Consider the following 17,979-nt stretch of genomic DNA (forward strand, 5'->3'; position numbering starts at 1 on the left):
ATTTCTTTAGGTGTTTCTCGGCCATTCGGCATTCCTCAGCTGTGAATTCTTTGTTTAGCTCTGAACCCCATTTTTTAATAGGGTTATTTGTTTCCCTGCGGTCTAACTTCTTGAGTTCTTTGTATATTTTGGAAATAAGGCCTCTATCTGTTGTAGGATTGGTAAAGATCTTTTCCCAATCTGTTGGTTGCCGTTTTGTCCTAACCACAGTGTCCTTTGCCTTACAGAAGCTTTGCAGTTTTATGAGATCCCATTTGTCGATTCTTGATCTTAGAGCATAAGCCATTGGTGTTTTGTTCAGGAAATTTTTTCCAGTGCCCATGTGTTCCAGATGCTTCCCTAGTTTTTCTTCTATTAGTTTGAGTGTGTCTGGTTTGATGTGGAGGTCCTTGATCCACTTGGACTTAAGCTTTGTACAGGGTGATAAGGATGGATCGATCTGCATTCTTCTACATGTTGCCCTCCAGTTGAACCAGCACCATTTGCTGAAAATACTATCTTTTTTCCATTGGATGGTTTTGGCTCCTTTGTCAAAAATCAAGTGACCATAGGTGTGTGGGTTCATTTCTGGGTCTTCAATTCTATTCCATTGGTCTATCTGTCTGTCTCTGTACCAATACCATGCAGTTTTTATCACTATTGCTCTGTAATACTGCTTGAGTTCAGGGATAGTGATTCCCCCTGAAGTCCTTTTATTGTTGAGGATAGCTTTAGCTATCCTGGGTTTTTTGTTATTCCAGATGAATTTGCAAATTGTTCTGTCTAACTCTTTGAAGAATTGTATTGGTATTTTGATGGGGATTGCATTGAATCTGTAGATTGCTTTTGGTAAAATGGCCATTTTTACCATATTAATCCTGCCAATCCATGAGCATGGGAGATCTTTCCATCTTCTGAGGTCTTCTTCAATTTCTTTCCTCAGTGTCTTGAAGTTCTTATTGTACAGATCTTTTACTTGCTTGGTTAAAGTCACACCGAGGTACTTTATATTATTTGGGTCTATTATGAAGGGTGTCGTTTCCCTAATTTCTTTCTCGGCTTGTTTCTCTTTTGTATAGAGGAAGGCAACTGATTTATTTGAGTTAATTTTATACCCAGCCACTTTGCTGAAGTTGTTTATCAGCTTTAGTAGTTCTCTGGTGGAACTTTTGGGATCACTTAAATATACTATCATGTCATCTGCAAATAGTGATATTTTGACCTCTTCTTTTCCGATCTGTATCCCTTTGATCTCCTTTTGTTGTCTGATTGCTCTGGCTAGAACTTCAAGAACTATATTGAATAAGTAGGGAGAGAGTGGGCAGCCTTGTCTAGTCCCTGATTTTAGTGGGATTGCTTCAAGTTTCTCTCCATTTAGTTTAATGTTAGCAACTGGTTTGCTGTATATGGCTTTTACTATGTTTAGGTATGGGCCTTGAATTCCTATTCTTTCCAGGACTTTTATCATGAAGGGGTGTTGAATTTTGTCAAATGCTTTCTCAGCATCTAATGAAATGATCATGTGGTTCTGTTCTTTCAGTTTGTTTATATAATGGATCACGTTGATGGTTTTCCGTATATTAAACCATCCCTGCATGCCTGGGATGAAGCCTACTTGATCATGGTGGATGATTGTTTTGATGTGCTCTTGAATTCGGTTTGCCAGAATTTTATTGAGTATTTTTGCGTCGATATTCATAAGGGAAATTGGTCTGAAGTTCTCTTTCTTTGTTGTGTCTTTGTGTGGTTTAGGTATAAGAGTAATTGTGGCTTCATAGAAGGAATTCGGTAGGGCTCCATCTGTTTCAATTTTGTGGAATAGTTTGGATAATATTGGTATGAGGTCTTCTATGAAGGTTTGATAGAATTCTGCACTAAACCCGTCTGGACCTGGGCTCTTTTTGGTTGGGAGACCTTTAATGACTGCTTCTATTTCCTTAGGAGTTATGGGGTTGTTTAACTGGTTTATCTGTTCCTGATTTAACTTCGATACCTGGTATCTGTCTAGGAAATTGTCCATTTCCTGAAGATTTTCAAATTTTGTTGAATATAGGTTTTTATAGTAAGATCTGATGATATTTTGAATTTCCTCTGAATCTGTAGTTATGTCTCCCTTTTCATTTCTGATTTTGTTAATTTGGACACACTCTCTGTGTCCTCTCGTTAGTCTGGCTAAGGGTTTATCTATCTTGTTGATTTTCTCAAAGAACCAACTTTTGGTTCTGTTGATTCTTTCTATGGTCCTTTTTGTTTCTACTTGGTTGATTTCAGCTCTGAGTTTGATTATTTCCTGCCTTCTACTCCTCCTGGGTGTATTTGCTTCTTTTTGTTCTAGAGCTGTTAGGTGTGCTGTCAAGCTGCTGACATATGCTCTTTCCTGTTTCTTTCTGCAGGCACTCAGCGCTATGAGTTTTCCTCTTAGCACAGCTTTCATTGTGTCCCATAAGTTTGAGTATGTTGTATCTTCATTTTCATTAAATTCTAAAAAGTTTTTAATTTCTTTCTTTATTTCTTCCTTGACCAGGTTATCATTGAGTAGAGCATTGTTCAATTTCCACGTATATGTGGGCATTCTTCCCTTATTGTTATTGAAGACCAGTTTTAGGCCGTGGTGGTCCGATAGCACGCATGGGATTATTTCTATCTTTCTGTACCTGTTGAGGCCCGTTTTTTGACCAATTATATGGTCAATTTTGGAGAAAGTACCATGAGGAGCTGAGAAGAAGGTATATCCTTTTGCTGTAGGATAGAATGTTCTATAAATATCCGTTAAGTCCATTTGGCTCATGACTTCTCTTAGTCTGTCTACATCACTGTTTAATTTCTGTTTCCATGATCTGTCCATTGATGAGAGTGGGGTGTTGAAATCTCCCACTATTATTGTGTGAGGTGCAATGTGTGTTTTGAGCTTTAGTAAGGTTTCTTTTACATATGTAGGTGCCCTTGTATTTGGGGCATAGATATTTAGGATTGAGAGTTCATCTTGGTTGATTTTTCCTTTGATGAATATGAAGTGTCCTTCCTTATCTTTTTTGATGACTTTTAGTTGGAAATTGATTTTATTTGATATTAGAATGGCTACTCCAGCTTGCTTCTTCTGACCATTTGCTTGGAAAGTTGTTTTCCAGCCTTTCACTCTGAGGTAGTGTCTGTCTTTGTCTCTGAGGTGTGTTTCCTGTAGGCAGCAGAATGCAGGGTCCTCGTTGCGTATCCAGTTTGTTAATCTATGTCTTTTTATTGGGGAGTTGAGGCCATTGATATTGAGAGATATTAAGGAATAGTGCTTATTGCTTCCCGTTATATTCATATTTGATGTGAGGTTATGTTTGTGTGCTTTCATTCTCTTTGTTTTGTTGCCAAGACGATTAGTTTCTTGCTTCTTCTAGGGTATAGCTTGCCTCCTTATGTTGGGCTTTACCATTTATTATCCTTTGTAGTGCTGGATTTGTAGAAAGATATTGTGTAAATTTGGTTTTGTCATGGAATATCTTGGTTTCTCCATCAATGTTAATTGAGAGTTTTGCTGGATACAGTAATCTGGGCTGGCATTTGTGTTCTCTTAGGGTCTGTATAACATCAGTCCAGGATCTTCTGGCCTTCATAGTTTCTGGCGAGAAGTCTGGTGTGATTCTGATAGGTCTCCCTTTATATGTTACTTGACCTTTTTCCCTTACTGCTTTTAATATTCTTTCTTTATTTTGTGCGTTTGGTGTTTTGACAATTATGTGACGGGAGGTGTTTCTTTTCTGGTCCAATCTATTTGGAGTTCTGTAGGCTTCCTGTATGTCTATGGGTATCTCTTTTTTTAGGTTAGGGAAGTTTTCTTCTATGATTTTGTTGAAGATATTTACTGGTCCTTTGAGCTGGGAGTCTTCACTCTCTTCTATACCTATTATCCTTAGGTTTGATCTTCTCATTGAGTCCTGGATTTCCTGTATGTTTTGGACCAGTAGCTTTTTCCGCTTTACATTATCTTTGACAGTTGAGTCAATGATTTCTATGGAATCTTCTGCTCCTGAGATTCTCTCTTCCATCTCTTGTATTCTGTTGGTGAAGCTTGTATCTACAGCTCCTTGTCTCTTCTTTTGGTTTTCTATATCCAGAGTTGTTTCCATGTGTTCTTTCTTGATTGCTTCTATTTCCATTTTTAATTCCTTCAACTGTTTGATTGTGTTTTCCTGGAATTCTTTCAGGGATTTTTGCGATTCCTCTCTGTAGGCTTTTACTTGTTTATTAATGTTTTCCTGTGCTTCCCTAAGTGTGTTCAGGTCTTTCCTGAAGTCCTCCAGCATCATGATCAAATATGATTTTGAAACTAGATCTTGCTTTTCTGGTGTGTTTGGATATTCCATGTTTGTTTTGGTGGGAGAATTGGGCTCCGATGATGGCATGTAGTCTTGGTTTCTGTTGCTTGGGTTCCTGCGCTTGCCTCTCGCCATCAGATTATCTCTAGTGTTACTTTGTTCTGCTATTTCTGACAGTGGCTAGACTGTCCTATAAGCCTGTGTGTCAGGAGTGCTGTAGACCTGTTTTCCTCTCTTTCAGTCAGTTATGGGGACAGAGTGTTCTGCTTTCGGGCGTGTAGTTTTTCCTCTCTACAGGTCTTCAGCTGTTCCTGTGGGCCTGTGTCTTGAGTTCACCAGGCAGCTTTCTTGCAGCAGAAAATTTGGTCTTACCTGTGGTCCTGAGCCTCAGGTTTGCTCGTGGGGTGCTGTCCAGGGGCTCTCTGCAGCGGCAGCAACCAGGAAGACCTGTGCCGCCCCTTCCGGGAGCTTCAGTGCACCAGGGTTCCAGATGGTCTTTGGCTTTTTCCTCTGGCGTCCGAGATGTGTGTGCAGGGAGCAGTCTCTTCTGGTTTCCCAGGCCTGTCTGCCTCTCTGAAGGTTTAGCTCTCCCTCCCACGGGATTTGGGTGCAGAGAACTGTTTATCCAGTCTGTTTCCTTCAGGGTCCGGCGGTGTCTCTGGCAGGGGTCCTGCCGCTCCTGGGCCCTCCCCCACGGGAGCCCAGAGGCCTTATACAGTTTCCTCTTGGGCCAGGGATGTGGGCAGGGGTGAGCAGTGTTGGTGGTCTCTTCCGCTCTGCAGCCTCAGGAGTGCCCACCTGACCAGGCGGTTGGGTCTCTCTCTCACCGGGTCTGGGAGCAGAGAGCTGCTGCGGGCCGGGATCCGCGGGTGTGGGACTTCCGGTAAACACAGAACGTGCCCGGTTCTAGAGAAATTCTGCTTCCGTGTGTCCCAAGCTCACCAGGCAGCTTTCTTGCAGCAGAAAATTTGGTCTTACCTGTGGTCCCGAGGCTCAAGTTCGCTCGTGGGGTGCTGCCCACGGGCTCTCTGCAGCGGCAGCAACCAGGAAGACCTGTGCCGCCCCTTCCGGGAGCTTCAGTGCACCAGGGTTCCAGATGGTCTTTGGCTTTTTCCTCTGGCGTCCGAGATGTGTGTGCAGGGAGCAGTCTCTTCTGGTTTCCCAGGCCTGTCTGCCTCTCTGAAGGTTTAGCTCTCCCTCCCACGGGATTTGGGTGCAGAGAACTGTTTATCCGGTCTGTTTCCTTCAGGGTCCGGCGGTGTCTCCGGCAGGGGTCCTGCCGCTCCTGGGCTTATCCATCTTTTCCTTGACATTTCACACACTCGAAGTAAGTGGCCTCACTTTTTGAAATTGGAATTCCAGGAGAGAATTAGCCCTGTGTGTTATCACACATGTCCAATATATGAATATTTCCCAAAATCTGCCATTTTGGCAAAAGTGACATTTATGTAGACTCTATTGGGACAATAATTCATCAAAGGCAAGCTGACTACTCGGGACTTGACGTGCTTTCTCTGGAAAGCACATCTAATTTGATATTGAGAAATTTCCATAATCTTTATTTGTTCTGTAGTTAAACACTGGGCATTTTCTATTAGATCTGTGCTGGACCGAGTCAGACAGCCTACTGGCTTCTCACAGCAACCCCGAAGAGCTTGGGGTAGTATTATTTCTAATTTACATAATGTCACCAATATGATCCACTTAGCAAGTGGCTGAGCCCATACTAGCTCTCAGGCTTTTGTCAACAGAGTAGCTTTTCTTCTTCAAACATTTGAACCTTTAAAATCATAGTTTCTAATGCATTCATTAAGATTAGTAGGTTATTTTCTGCTTTGAAAGTGGTCTGACCTCTGGATTTTCCTGCAAACATAAAATGAGCTAATCCGTTAACAAGCAAAGGGACAGAGAAATGTGCTGTGTCTCTCTAGGAGCAGTGCAGCCCGTTCTCATTGTTCTTTAACACTGCTGTGAGATAACGAAAGCAGCGTGGGTCAGACCTGAAAAGGAAACTGCATGCAGAGGTTTCAGGCTTGTGCAGGATAAAACTGGCATGGTTGAAAGAAGGAAATGCAGCCAGCCGGGAGTGTGATGAGTCAGTACAGACCGTTACCTCCAGATCCTTCTGGGTAGATGCGGGGGAGAGAGTAGAGTCGGGGGAGGAGCAGAAGGAGATGGGAATTTCTAGCCCTTATCTCTAAAGGGGGGAGGGGGGCTGCTCTTCTGAGTGGAGATGGAAGCAACCCGTTCTATCACGGGCCCCAACAAGCCCCTAGTGGTTAGAGCAACTCTTGGCATAAAGCCAGGGGCTACAATACTGAATTGTGAGCCACTGGGTAGTAGAGCTTCATACCCCATCTCAGCTACTATGACAGGGTTTTGCAGATAAATGAAAGTGTCAATTGACTTGGAGGTAGACAGCAGAGAGTGCTCTCTGGTACAACGATGCCTCTGCTTTTTGCCAGCCTATGCGGCCTGATGAGCTCCACTAAGGCCCCCTGGGTTTCCTTATGTTCAAAGATTCCTGAAGGGGTGTCAGGAAGATTATATAAGTCGATCTATCTCACGCCCCCAAGTCGCCTCTCAGCAGAGTCCATTGCAGCAAGTAACTCCTTAAGAAATATTATTTATCACTGTTATATTTGCACCCTGATGAACGTATGAGATCCAGGAGTTTCCTTCGGAGCATGTTTTGCAAAGAAGTAAAAGATGGGACTCGAACTGTTGGTGTGCTCGTGTTCATAGTAGCAGTATTCACATTAACTAAGAGGAGGGGCAGCGACTGGGGTAGACTGAGCAAGACAGAGAGATGATGTTTGAGTGGTTGAGTGGTGCGAGTGTGTGTTTATGTGGTGTGGTGTTTGTGTGTCTGTGGTGTTTATGTGTAGTGTACATGGTGTTTTCTGTGTTTCTGTGGTATGTATGTGTGTGTGTTCTATATGTATGGTGTGCATTTGGGATGTGTGTATGGTATTTGTGTGTGTGGTGGGTCTACAGGATCTATAGGGTCTCTAGGGTGTGTGGTTTGTAGTGTTTGTGTGTGTGTGTAGTGTTTGTGTGTGTACGTATGTGGTGTGTTGTGTATGTGCTGGGTATGTGTGGCATATATGTGTGTTGTGTTTGTACTTATACAACAGAACTTGAATTTAGAAAAAGGTATAACTGACTCAATGAACTATATGTATCTAAGACAAATACTTTAAATCTTAATAAGCATTTACTCTCTGAAACCATTACCACAACTGAGCTGGTGACCATCCATGACCCAGGCTCTTACTGTGTCACTTCTCTCACATGGTTTCAGTCCTTGATGCAACTGCCCCAATCTCCAGGTAACCACCAGTCCATTTTATGTCATGTAGATTTTATTTCTAGAAATAGAGAAGTACAGAGTTTACTCTATTTGGACCACTTTCTTTTAAAAAATAATATTCTGTCTTTTCAAATTCTATATAAAGTAATTTGAGCATGTTCTCTCCTGCAACTGCTCTCAGACCATACTGCCCTACCCAACCCAACTTTGTGTCCTGTTTTAAAAACTCATTCTTGGGTATGGAGGCATCCCTGGAGCATGGCCAACCGTCTAGTCGGACAACCCTTGTCTATTCAGCATTATTATTTAGAGACTCATTAATGTGGCTGCATCTACTGGTGCTTCATGGTTTTTGTCTCTGCTAAACAGCATTTCATTATATACATCTATTTAATTATCCATTTGTGATCTGTGTGGTTTGTTTATTGCTAGTTTTAGACTATTATAAAGCTCCTAAATATTTATATGTAATTCTCTATTAGATAAAGCATTTATTTTAAAGAGAAGTTTTAAAATAAGATGTTTGATATATATTAAGAAATATATATATACATATATATTTCCAAAGCAGCCTGAAGTTCTTATTTGGGGAACGGTTAATGAGAGTTGCAGTTACCGCATATTCTTGTCAATACGTGATGCTTATTTTAACCTTGGCGGACAGAAGAAGTCTGCAGTGTGCCTCTTGTGGGTCAGACTGAATTAACTGAGCTGGTCAAGCCTCACACCCTCTTGTTGGACTTGCTGTGTGTCTCCTCTGGTGAAGTGGTGGTTCAAAATCTTGCTCCTTTTTAGTGGGTCATATTGTTTTCTTACTACTGAGTTTTGGGAGTCTTTATTGGTACAAATCATTTATCAGCTATATATGGCTGGAAGATCTAACCTCCCCGTGCAGTTTTTGTCTTTTTATTTTTGAGTGAGACGTACTCGTTTTAACTTAAGTTAATGTGTTGGGACGTGATTTAGACTGTGTCCCGGGGTGTGCTGAGAGCAGTCGCTCAGGGATTTGTGCAATGGCTGGGATTTTGGACTAGGGCAACTGAAGCAGAGAATGCTGAACAGAGAGAGTGCTTTGATGGGAATACATTTCTGGAGTACTCTCCATCAAATCAATGAATGAGTTAAGTAATTAACTCGATCCTATTAATTAGGGGAAAGCTGTATGGCACTTCTAGTCCTGCACTGGTGTTTGCTTAAAACTATTAATTCTAGGGGCTTAAGCCAATTAAAACAACATTTTTAAAACAACACAGAGAGTGAAAGAATTCAGGGAAGGGTTCATTTTGTAAGTCAATGGGCATTGCAAAAGACTTAGAGAAAATGTATAGATACAGCATTTATTTGAGAGCAGACTTGTTGAATCAGATGTTTGGCATGTATTTGCCTTTTAAGACACTCCCAAATGGCTTTCCAAAGCAGCCTGCAGCTCTTATTTGGGAGGGGTGAATGAGAGTTGCAGTTACTGCATATTTTTGTTAATATTTGATTCTTCTTTCAATCCTAGCTGTCATAAGAAGTCTGCAGCAGGCCTCTTGTGGGTCAGATTGAATTAACCGAGCCTGGTCAAGCCTCACACCCTCTTGTTCAACTTGTCAAGTGACCTACTCCCAACTAATTGCTTCCTCTGCACTTCTTACAATCGGAGAGAAAACCGGAAGTCCAAATTGGTTAGAACCTTGTCACCCCTACTAGGCAAATCTGCCAACTTCACACACAGATGCAGCCAAGGTGAGGTGGGCTGTCCTCAGAAGAGCAGTGACAACAGCAGGCTCTCGTGATGGAATTGGCCACTTCACATTCCTTTCTAGCATGACCCACTCCAAGTCTCCAAGCACGGCCTTACTATCTCTATGTACTTAGCTGATTCTCATGCATCTTAACTGACGGAGCTACCATTTAAACACATTAACCATTTCATTGGCCTATTTTCTAATGATTGAATTTCCAGAATATTTTAAATACACATACACACACACACACACACACACACACACACACACACACACACACACAGAGAGAGAGAGAGAGAGAGAGAGAGAGAGAGAGAGAGAGAGAGAGAGAGAGAGAGAGGTGTTTCACTAGACAAGCTATTTCTCTCAATCCTTGGCACACTCCTTCTTTTCTTAAGACATTTTATGAGTAAATCTACAATCAGGTGTTATCTGAGGACCTGGAAGTGCTTAATGCCACTCAAATATCTGGATATTATTTTTTGTTAACTACAAGAAAGGCAATGCCAACATGTGCTTATGCTTCCCTGCGTCCACATGCCTACCCTGTCCATGTGTCTAGGAAACGCTATGTTTACACATAGCTTTCCAGGACCTCTATACAACTCATGCACTTGAGATGGCTGCCCTTGCTAATCCACATCTGTAGAAACGATATCTTCATGATTCACTTGGAGGCCTGAGGGAGCAGAAGGGAGAGCCAGTGTTCTGTTACTGCTTAGTCTTTTTTTTTTTTCTTACAAGTTTAGTTCATTACTAAGGTCTGGTCACCCACTATGCTCTTTTCTCATACAATTTGACAGGTGGACCTGGGCACTTTCTGGGGTTTATATGTATTCCGCACACAAAAGGGCTTTAATAGTTTTATTCTGAGACAGGATCTCACAATGTCACTCTGCCTGGCCACCGTGCCTGACTTGAACAGCTGTCTCTGCTGGAGGTTCAGAGGAGATGACAGAGAGTGATCTGATATCAACATATACAATGGGGAGTTCTGAGTAACATCACCGGTTCTGAAGAGCCTGGTTTGTCTCCACCAGGAAGTTGTTACTTTCTGACAGACTTCGGGGAGCACCACATGTTCAGCCAACTTGTAGGGTTGTTTGCTCTGTCTCTCTTCTCGGAACAGATTAACACCTCCAAACATGCTGTCTTAAATCATTTTATGTTTCTGTAACATAATACCCAAGACTGAGTGATTTGTTAAAAAAAAAAAAAAAAGAGGTTATTTTGGTTCCCAATCAGGCAGTCACTTGAGTCTCATAATGGGAAGCAGAAGCGAAGATTGGTATGCATATGAGAAAATGGTTCTGGCCATCCGCGATACCAAACTCGTACCTTCAAGAAACACCTTAATTCACACATGGAAGCAGTAGACCGATAAGTGAAACCCCAGGTCCTACCTCATAACACGGCTGCACTGAGGAGGAATTGAAGTCCCATTCACAAAGACACAAGCATGCTGATCCTTAAACAGCACCACATAGATGCTTCCTGCCTTTTGTGCTGCTGTACCATAGGTTCACTCTTCTCTATCAAGTCTTTGTGGGTATCTTCCTATACTATTATCCTTATCTGGTGCCAGCTAAACTAATACAACCTTACCATAGCTTCCATGCACAGTTGCCTGCTTAAGCATACGCAGATGATACCCTTTATGTTTGGGTTCTTTTGAGAAGCACTTTACTCTTTGGGGGAATTCTTATTCTCCACTGGTGTTGGACATACCTTTAGCATTCTGGATAGCCAGTAAGCTCAGCCAGGACCATATTTTTTTTTGTTTTTTTCTGGAGCTGGGGACCGAACCCAGGGCCTTGCGCTTGCTAGGCAAGCGCTCTACCACTGAGCTAAATCCCCAACCCCCAGGACCATATTTTAAATTATGCAAAAATAGCTTCCTCCCAGTTTATCTGTATGGCCCAGAGAAGACAGCAAAAATATACCCAATGCTGAGCTGTTGGCGTCATTCTCTGAGCTGTTCTAGACACTGCTTAGCCTATGTATTTCTATAGACTGAACTTGTACTTGACTCCTGGGCAGAAGGGAAACCTGCTGAAGAGGAGGTCTTGGGAGGGCTGAGGTAGGAAGTTATAGAAGACAAGAGCTGTGTTTTCAGGGTTCTTCATTGCTTTAGACCCAAGGGTGCAGGCTCACTGTGATGACTCTTCTTAGTTTCATCCCATGCTGTCAGCACAATAGTAACTTGTCCCCTGCCAAAATTGTCCTATTAAGGACTCACTCTCTTAGATGAAGCTCTCAAAGTTTTGTAATGCTCTCAGAGAAAATGCCTCAGCCCAGTAATAACCTCCACGATTCTTCATGTCGCACTGTCTCTGAAAAAACTCCACTTACCAGTAATAAGAACTTAGAGCAGTTACTATATCTTTTTGAAACTTCGTTTCCTGCCTGACCTGGAACATAAAGTAACAGAATAATTTCTACCAAAGGGGCTTATGTGAAGGGGATCAAATCAATTGTGTCCATAGCTGCTCTGAACAGTGCCTGTTTATTAGAATCTCTTAAGACATAACTGTTGCATGTGTCAATAGGAGTCGTAAAAGCCCAAGCTTCTAAGGGTTGGGTACAGGGACAAAAGCCTGCTGGCCACATGCTGGCCAGGTACCAGAAGAATTCCTTAAAAGTTTGATTTTTCTCAGGACAGTTGTTGGAGACATTGGTGTTGCTTGGCTCCCCTTTTGCATATACTTTCTTGATTTCCACTTAGACCAGGTTTGATTTGATCCATTCATTTTTGGATTTGGCTCTGAGAGTTGCAGAAAAAAATGGAAGCCAGAAGGATGAACCCAGGGTTCTGTGTGAACAAAGCTGAGAGGCCAGGAGGAGATAATTCTGAGACGTAGATGAACATGCAGATGTTGAGGAAAGAAGGAACAGATACCCTCAGCTTCCCTGAGAATTGTGAGGAGCAAGATAAAAGACATTTAGCAAGAGTCATGGTGTTTAGAGGCTCCTCATCTGTAGGTCTGGAGGCACATACACATTTAATAATCCTGCTGGAGCAGATCATTTCTCTGATAGCAAAGGTTTTGGGGATAAATAAAGCAGCTGATACGTAACTCTTGGCCACTCCAAGTGCCCAGGCAGGTTCTAACTTTATAAGCACAGAGCCCAATAATAGAGTAGAAGCAGAAGGTACCCCAGGTTCAGAGCCACCTGCTTGTCATTTCCTTTATCAATCCCATAGCAGGTAATGTCACAGTCATTTCCCTGGAAGCTTTAGATTTCCAATTATCTCTTACCTTGTACAATGCACATGTCTTCCTTTGATTTTTAAGTTCTTCAATGCAGGCGCCAGAAACTACACTACTTTTTCTTTCAGGGGTACTTTACAAAGAACCCTTTAACTAAAATGTGTCCAGCAATTATTAACACAGACGACTATAGAAATCAGTAGAAATTAAATTGCAGTTATTGACTTTTGTATTATAAATATTTTATTTTTGAGGTTAAAAGTTTAAATAAAGAGTAGAAAATAATTTAAATTATAAATTAATAAAAATTCAGTGTTTTCCTTTGACCTTTCAAATGCAGTAGATTCACTACCAGTCACAGAGTCAGTCTCTAATGTTTTAAGATTGCCTGCAACCATCACCTGCTCTTGGAGGCATTGGCTGACAGGTCTTCAGTTCTGGAAGTTTCTATTAAGTCTTAGAATAATGGAAAAGTTCCTGAAGACTTCTGCTCGGACCACCATCCAGGCATAGCTGTTGTACTTCTTGTCTTTAAGGTACCTTTGTACCCTCCAGTAATAGCTCTTCAAGCCTAAAGTAGTCGTGGATGTCACCCAAGTCAATCTTTCCTCTTGCTTTTCCTTTAGTATTATCTCCAGAAGCTCTGTCTGCTGATGTAGTTCATCCAAGAGACTTTCAACAATAGTCTCATTCCACCCAGTGCTGGAGAAATTGCTTCTGAAGACAAGAAAGACATTCTGGAGCATCACTTGAATGGCAAAGGCAGTGTAACTCTTCTCCATCTGTGACGGGTGCATCACCTCCATAGGGATCTTGAAGTCCGTCCTGTAGCTGAGGTTGAGCCTTCCATTCAGCTGCCTCAGGAGCTTCTGACATGTCCGAATGCTAGTGCTTTGTCGGAACTGGAGCTGCTTGTAGTCGATGGAGAGGGCAGTGGTGGAGAAGCACAGCAGGAACGCAATGTGGAGGGTCCACCTGTTGGCCATGATGGAAGCTGGGCTGGTGTTGGCTGCTACCTGCACGATGAGGCAAAGGCTGCCAAAGGCTGCAGTGAGAATGATCTTCCTTCATGGTCTGTGCTATTTATAAGGGATGGTCCTTTCTGCCTCAGAGGAATTTCCCACTTTCAGTTCTCCCTTTCAGTTTTCCTCTGTCATTTTTCTCTTATTCTAACAGCTTCTAATATTCATTTTATTTAAGCTCCTGGCTATTTTATATACTATTCACTGGATTAAAATGTATGCAAACTGTAGAGATTTATAAAAACTTTATGCAGTTTCATTAATTACCAGAGTAAAAGAAGAGAAATATCCAGGAAAGAAGAACAGAAAACAGACAACCCTGAAGATAAAAGGACTCTCAAGCAGTCAAAGCATCAACTGAAAAGCCAGGTAGAGTAGTAGCTCGTTCAGGATGGCACAGCTTCTGCCCTTTGAAATAGTGGGCTGATAGGAGAGGGTCTCTGTGAGTTCCGAGGGGGTTTACAACAGTGTACGATAGGAGAAATGTCACATCAATGAGCCATAGCTCCCTTTGCGAGAGATCCTCACATCCTGGAGAAACTGCTTAAAATGGGATCCAGTTTGAGCAGTGTAGCAACAAAAGAGACCAAGGAAGGAAGGGTTATGGGATGGGCAACGGAAAGGACAAAGGAGGCCAAGTTTCCCAGCACTTCACCAAAGCAACAGAAGAGGGAGCTCTGAGAAGTGAGAAAAACCATATTGGGTCACTTCTAATGGAGCAAGGACAACGAGGGCCACAGGAGAGAGTAAGTACTGATAGGACCAAATACAGTTATTAGGAATACACTGTCTCTAGAATAATGAAAATATTCCAGGATTTCATGCAAATAGCACAGATCAAAGCTGCAATGTTCTCATCCAAGAGCTTGGCATAATAAGGAATTATTTAGAACAGTAAAAACCAGAGTGGGAAACCCTAGAAATGAAGTAAGCAGAATTTTTTAATTTTATTTTTTATTAGATATATTTCTTTATTTACATTTCAAATGTTATTGCCTTTCCCCGTTTCCTGTCCCTAAGCCCCAATCCCCTCCCACTCCCCTAGACAGGTGTCCTCTCCATCCACCCCTTACAGCTCCCCACCCTCTGTGACATTCCCCTGCACTGGGGGTCCAACCTTGGCAGGATCAAGGGCTTCCCCTTCCCCTGGTGCCCCAACAAGGCTATTCTCTGCTACATATGCAGTTGGAGCCCTGGGTCAGTCCATGTATAGTTTTTCTGTAGTGGTTTAGTCCCAGGGAGCTCTGGTTGGTTGACATTGTTGTTTTTATGGGGTTGCAAGCTCCTTCAGCTCTTTCAATCCTTCCTCTAATTCCCTCAAAGGGGGTCCTGTTCTCAGTTCAGTGGTTTGCTGCTAGCATTCACCTCTGCATTTGACATGCTCTGGATGTGTCTCTCAGGAGAGATCTACATCCGGTCCGTTTCAGCATGCACTCTTTGGCTTCAATCTTATCTAGCTTTGGTGGCTGTATATTAGACACAGTCACAAAAATGAGTTCTTTGGGAGAAATCACCATGGGACAAAAGTCTTGAATCTTTTGAAAAATATCAGCAGCCACAATCCAACAATACATAAACATTATATGTTGACTAGGGGAAAAGTGAGATTTGTTCAATGTTATAAGATACATAGAACATATGAAGTGGATTAGAAGGTCAAATGACCAAATGAAAGAATATGAAAAGTGACATTGGAAGAGGAGTCATCTATTGCATTAATACACGAATCCCAAAGCTTAATAGGAAATACTGTAATGTGACTATAGACAAATTATACACTTCAGTATGTCAAAGCCACCCACAAATCCGAGAAAGGGCAGTGTCAGAACCACGCTGGTGATGAACAATGGGAAATATCATTTTCTGCCCTCTCCAGGAGGTTACCCACAGAAAAATTATATATAGCCAGATGCCAGGAAGAGAAACTTGAGGGATTGAGAAAGGTGATACCAGTTCAATGTTACTGGATTTAAACAATGTAAGTCAAACAAAAAATATGAAGTGGGCATTTTTCTTTTATAAGTTTAAATGTACCTTTATTTGGTGGTGGGGGGCAGGGATGAGGGGTTTGTGAGTGCCATGGTGGGCAGATAAGAGGTAAGAAGACAACTTGTAGAAGTTGGTTCTCTCCTTTGATCATGTAGAATCCTGTAATCTGCTGAATCACCTCACTGGCAAAGGTAACCATTTTCATTAACCATCTCTGCAAAAGGAAGAGAGCAGTGAAAGCACTCATGTGCCATCAATTCAAAAAGTTATAGATGTATTCAAACATTTAAAGTACATAGATTTTGTTTTTCAAAACCAGCTGAAACAGGAATTCTTATTCTGTATGACTGATAGGTTGATCCACTGAAAGGTGTGTGTCTGGGGCGGGGGGTGTTTGTGTCTCCTCTCAGGTCTGGGCAGACTTTTATGTTTAAGAACCAGTAATGATTTTGGAATCTGGATCTGAAAGGTGAACATAACTTCTACTTTGTTACCTGGGATTCTTGCTCATGAGATTTTTCAACAACTTAGTATAAGTTATTGAGTAAGAAAGCACAAATAAGCTGGTTATGAAGGCTCAGACCTGTAGTCCCAGCTCCTGAGAGGCTGAGGCAGGAGGATCACAAGACCAAAGCCAGTCTGGGCTACAAAGCAAGTCTGAGGCCATTTTTGCTAGTAGTTTTAGGTTAATTTGACACAAGCTGTCTGAGAGAAGGGAACCTCAATTTAGAAAACCCTGCCATAAGACCCAGCTTTAGGGTTTTCTTAATAATTGATGGAGCAGAGCCCAGTGATTGTGGGTGGTGCTAACCTTGGTCAGGGTTCTATAAGAGAGCAGGTTGAACAATCCATGGGAAGTAAGCTATTAAGCAGCATTCCTCCATGGCTTCTACATCAGCTCCTGGCTTGATACCTGCCTTACTTGAGTTTTTTTCCTTTGATGATGAACTGCGATGTGGAAGTATAAGCTGAATAAATTCTTTCTTTCCAACTTGCTTTGGTCATGGTGTTTTATCACAGCAATGGAAACCCAAACTAAGACGCTAGCAGAGGCTACATTTGAAGACCCTGTTTCAAAGAAACAAACAAATGAAAAAGGATCAAACAAGCTCACCAGAAAAAAAAAGCATGTGGAAACTGCTAATTTATTTCTAATTAAACAGTTTTAAGCAATAGAATTGTCTCTTTACCATATCATACCATGGTTGTCTTTGCAGAAGTGTTTACTATGTTTGTACAACAGTGACAAATTCTCATCACAGCACTTATCTTGTTAAAAAAATAAACAAATATTTATCTTTGGGAACTAGTTAAGCAATACTATATAACAACAATGCACATACTGATGACTCTAGTCGTGCTTATTTGGTTAATTTAAAGAAAGTTGTACATGTATGTTAGTGTATGAATATAATTTTTTGGCAAAATTATATTCAATACAGTCAATTATATTCACGTACAATCAAACATCATAGACTTTATAATGTGAAAAGGATTTAAAAAAATCTTTCCCTCTTCAATTTGTACCCAGAAACCTAGTATACAAGAGTGTAATGTCCTATAGTTGAAGCAGAGTGCCACAGGTGCCACTTATCTATATTTTATGAAGAGCTAGAAGAGAGTCCCAAAATGAAGGCATTATACACATCTAAGAGGTTGTCTCCTCATGTGGATGTTAAATGTTCTCTTAAAGATGCAGTCCATGGAGGGCCCATTGGTAGAGTCTTTAAGAGATAAGTCCCAGTAAGAAGTCATCTGGTCTTTGCTGGAAGGGAGTTTGACTACCCATTCCTCAGTGTGCGTTCTGGTTGTGAAGTGAAGATTGTCAAAGTACTTCCCTCAGGCCTTGATCGGTTGCATCATAGATCCAAAGCAGCAGAAGTAAAACTCCCCTCTTTGCAAGTTCATTTTTCAAGCATATGTTGTAGTTATAGAATGCGAATACAGACGAAATTCTAATGACTTTGTTGTAACTATTACACATTGTGCACACACATGATTGCCACAGACTATTATGTACAGATATTATTCATACTAAACACTCAGTCATACTGAAAAGCAAGGCATCAAAAGCACTTATGACACAGTCATATAACCATATAGGGAGGAAAATAAGCAAAACTAGGCATACCAACATTGTTACAGTCCTTCGTTTGGCTTATAAATGGAATGGATTGACTTTCCCTGCTTTTGTTCATTGTGTGGCTTCCTACCTTTTCACTGTGAGCATGTATTTTTCTTAAATAGATTAACCTACAGCAAAAAAAATCAAGGAGCCTTGACTTTTGATTTTTTTCTGCCCTTCCTACAGATTGCATTCTCTTTCAGGCTTTTGGCTTTTGCATGCTAGATCTTAGCTACTTCCTGAGTTTAAAAAAAAACAAAAAACCAAAAAAAACAACAACAAAAAACTACCTTCTAAATGAGTTT

General features: G+C 41.5%; 1 protein-coding gene across 1 annotated transcript; it reads right to left on the bottom strand.

The window, feature by feature from the left end:
• Positions 1-12,758: 12,758 nt before the first annotated feature.
• Positions 12,759-13,596, bottom strand: Ifnb1 (interferon beta 1). Its single transcript, NM_019127.2, has one exon. The coding sequence runs from the start codon at positions 13,522-13,524 to the stop codon at positions 12,970-12,972; it is 555 nt and encodes a 184-aa protein (NP_062000.1). The 5' UTR covers positions 13,525-13,596; the 3' UTR covers positions 12,759-12,969.
• Between the last annotated feature and the right edge of the window lie 4,383 nt (positions 13,597-17,979).

Source organism: Rattus norvegicus, chromosome 5, assembly GCF_036323735.1.
Source record: "Rattus norvegicus strain BN/NHsdMcwi chromosome 5, GRCr8, whole genome shotgun sequence".
Taxonomy (NCBI): Eukaryota; Metazoa; Chordata; class Mammalia; order Rodentia; family Muridae; genus Rattus; species Rattus norvegicus.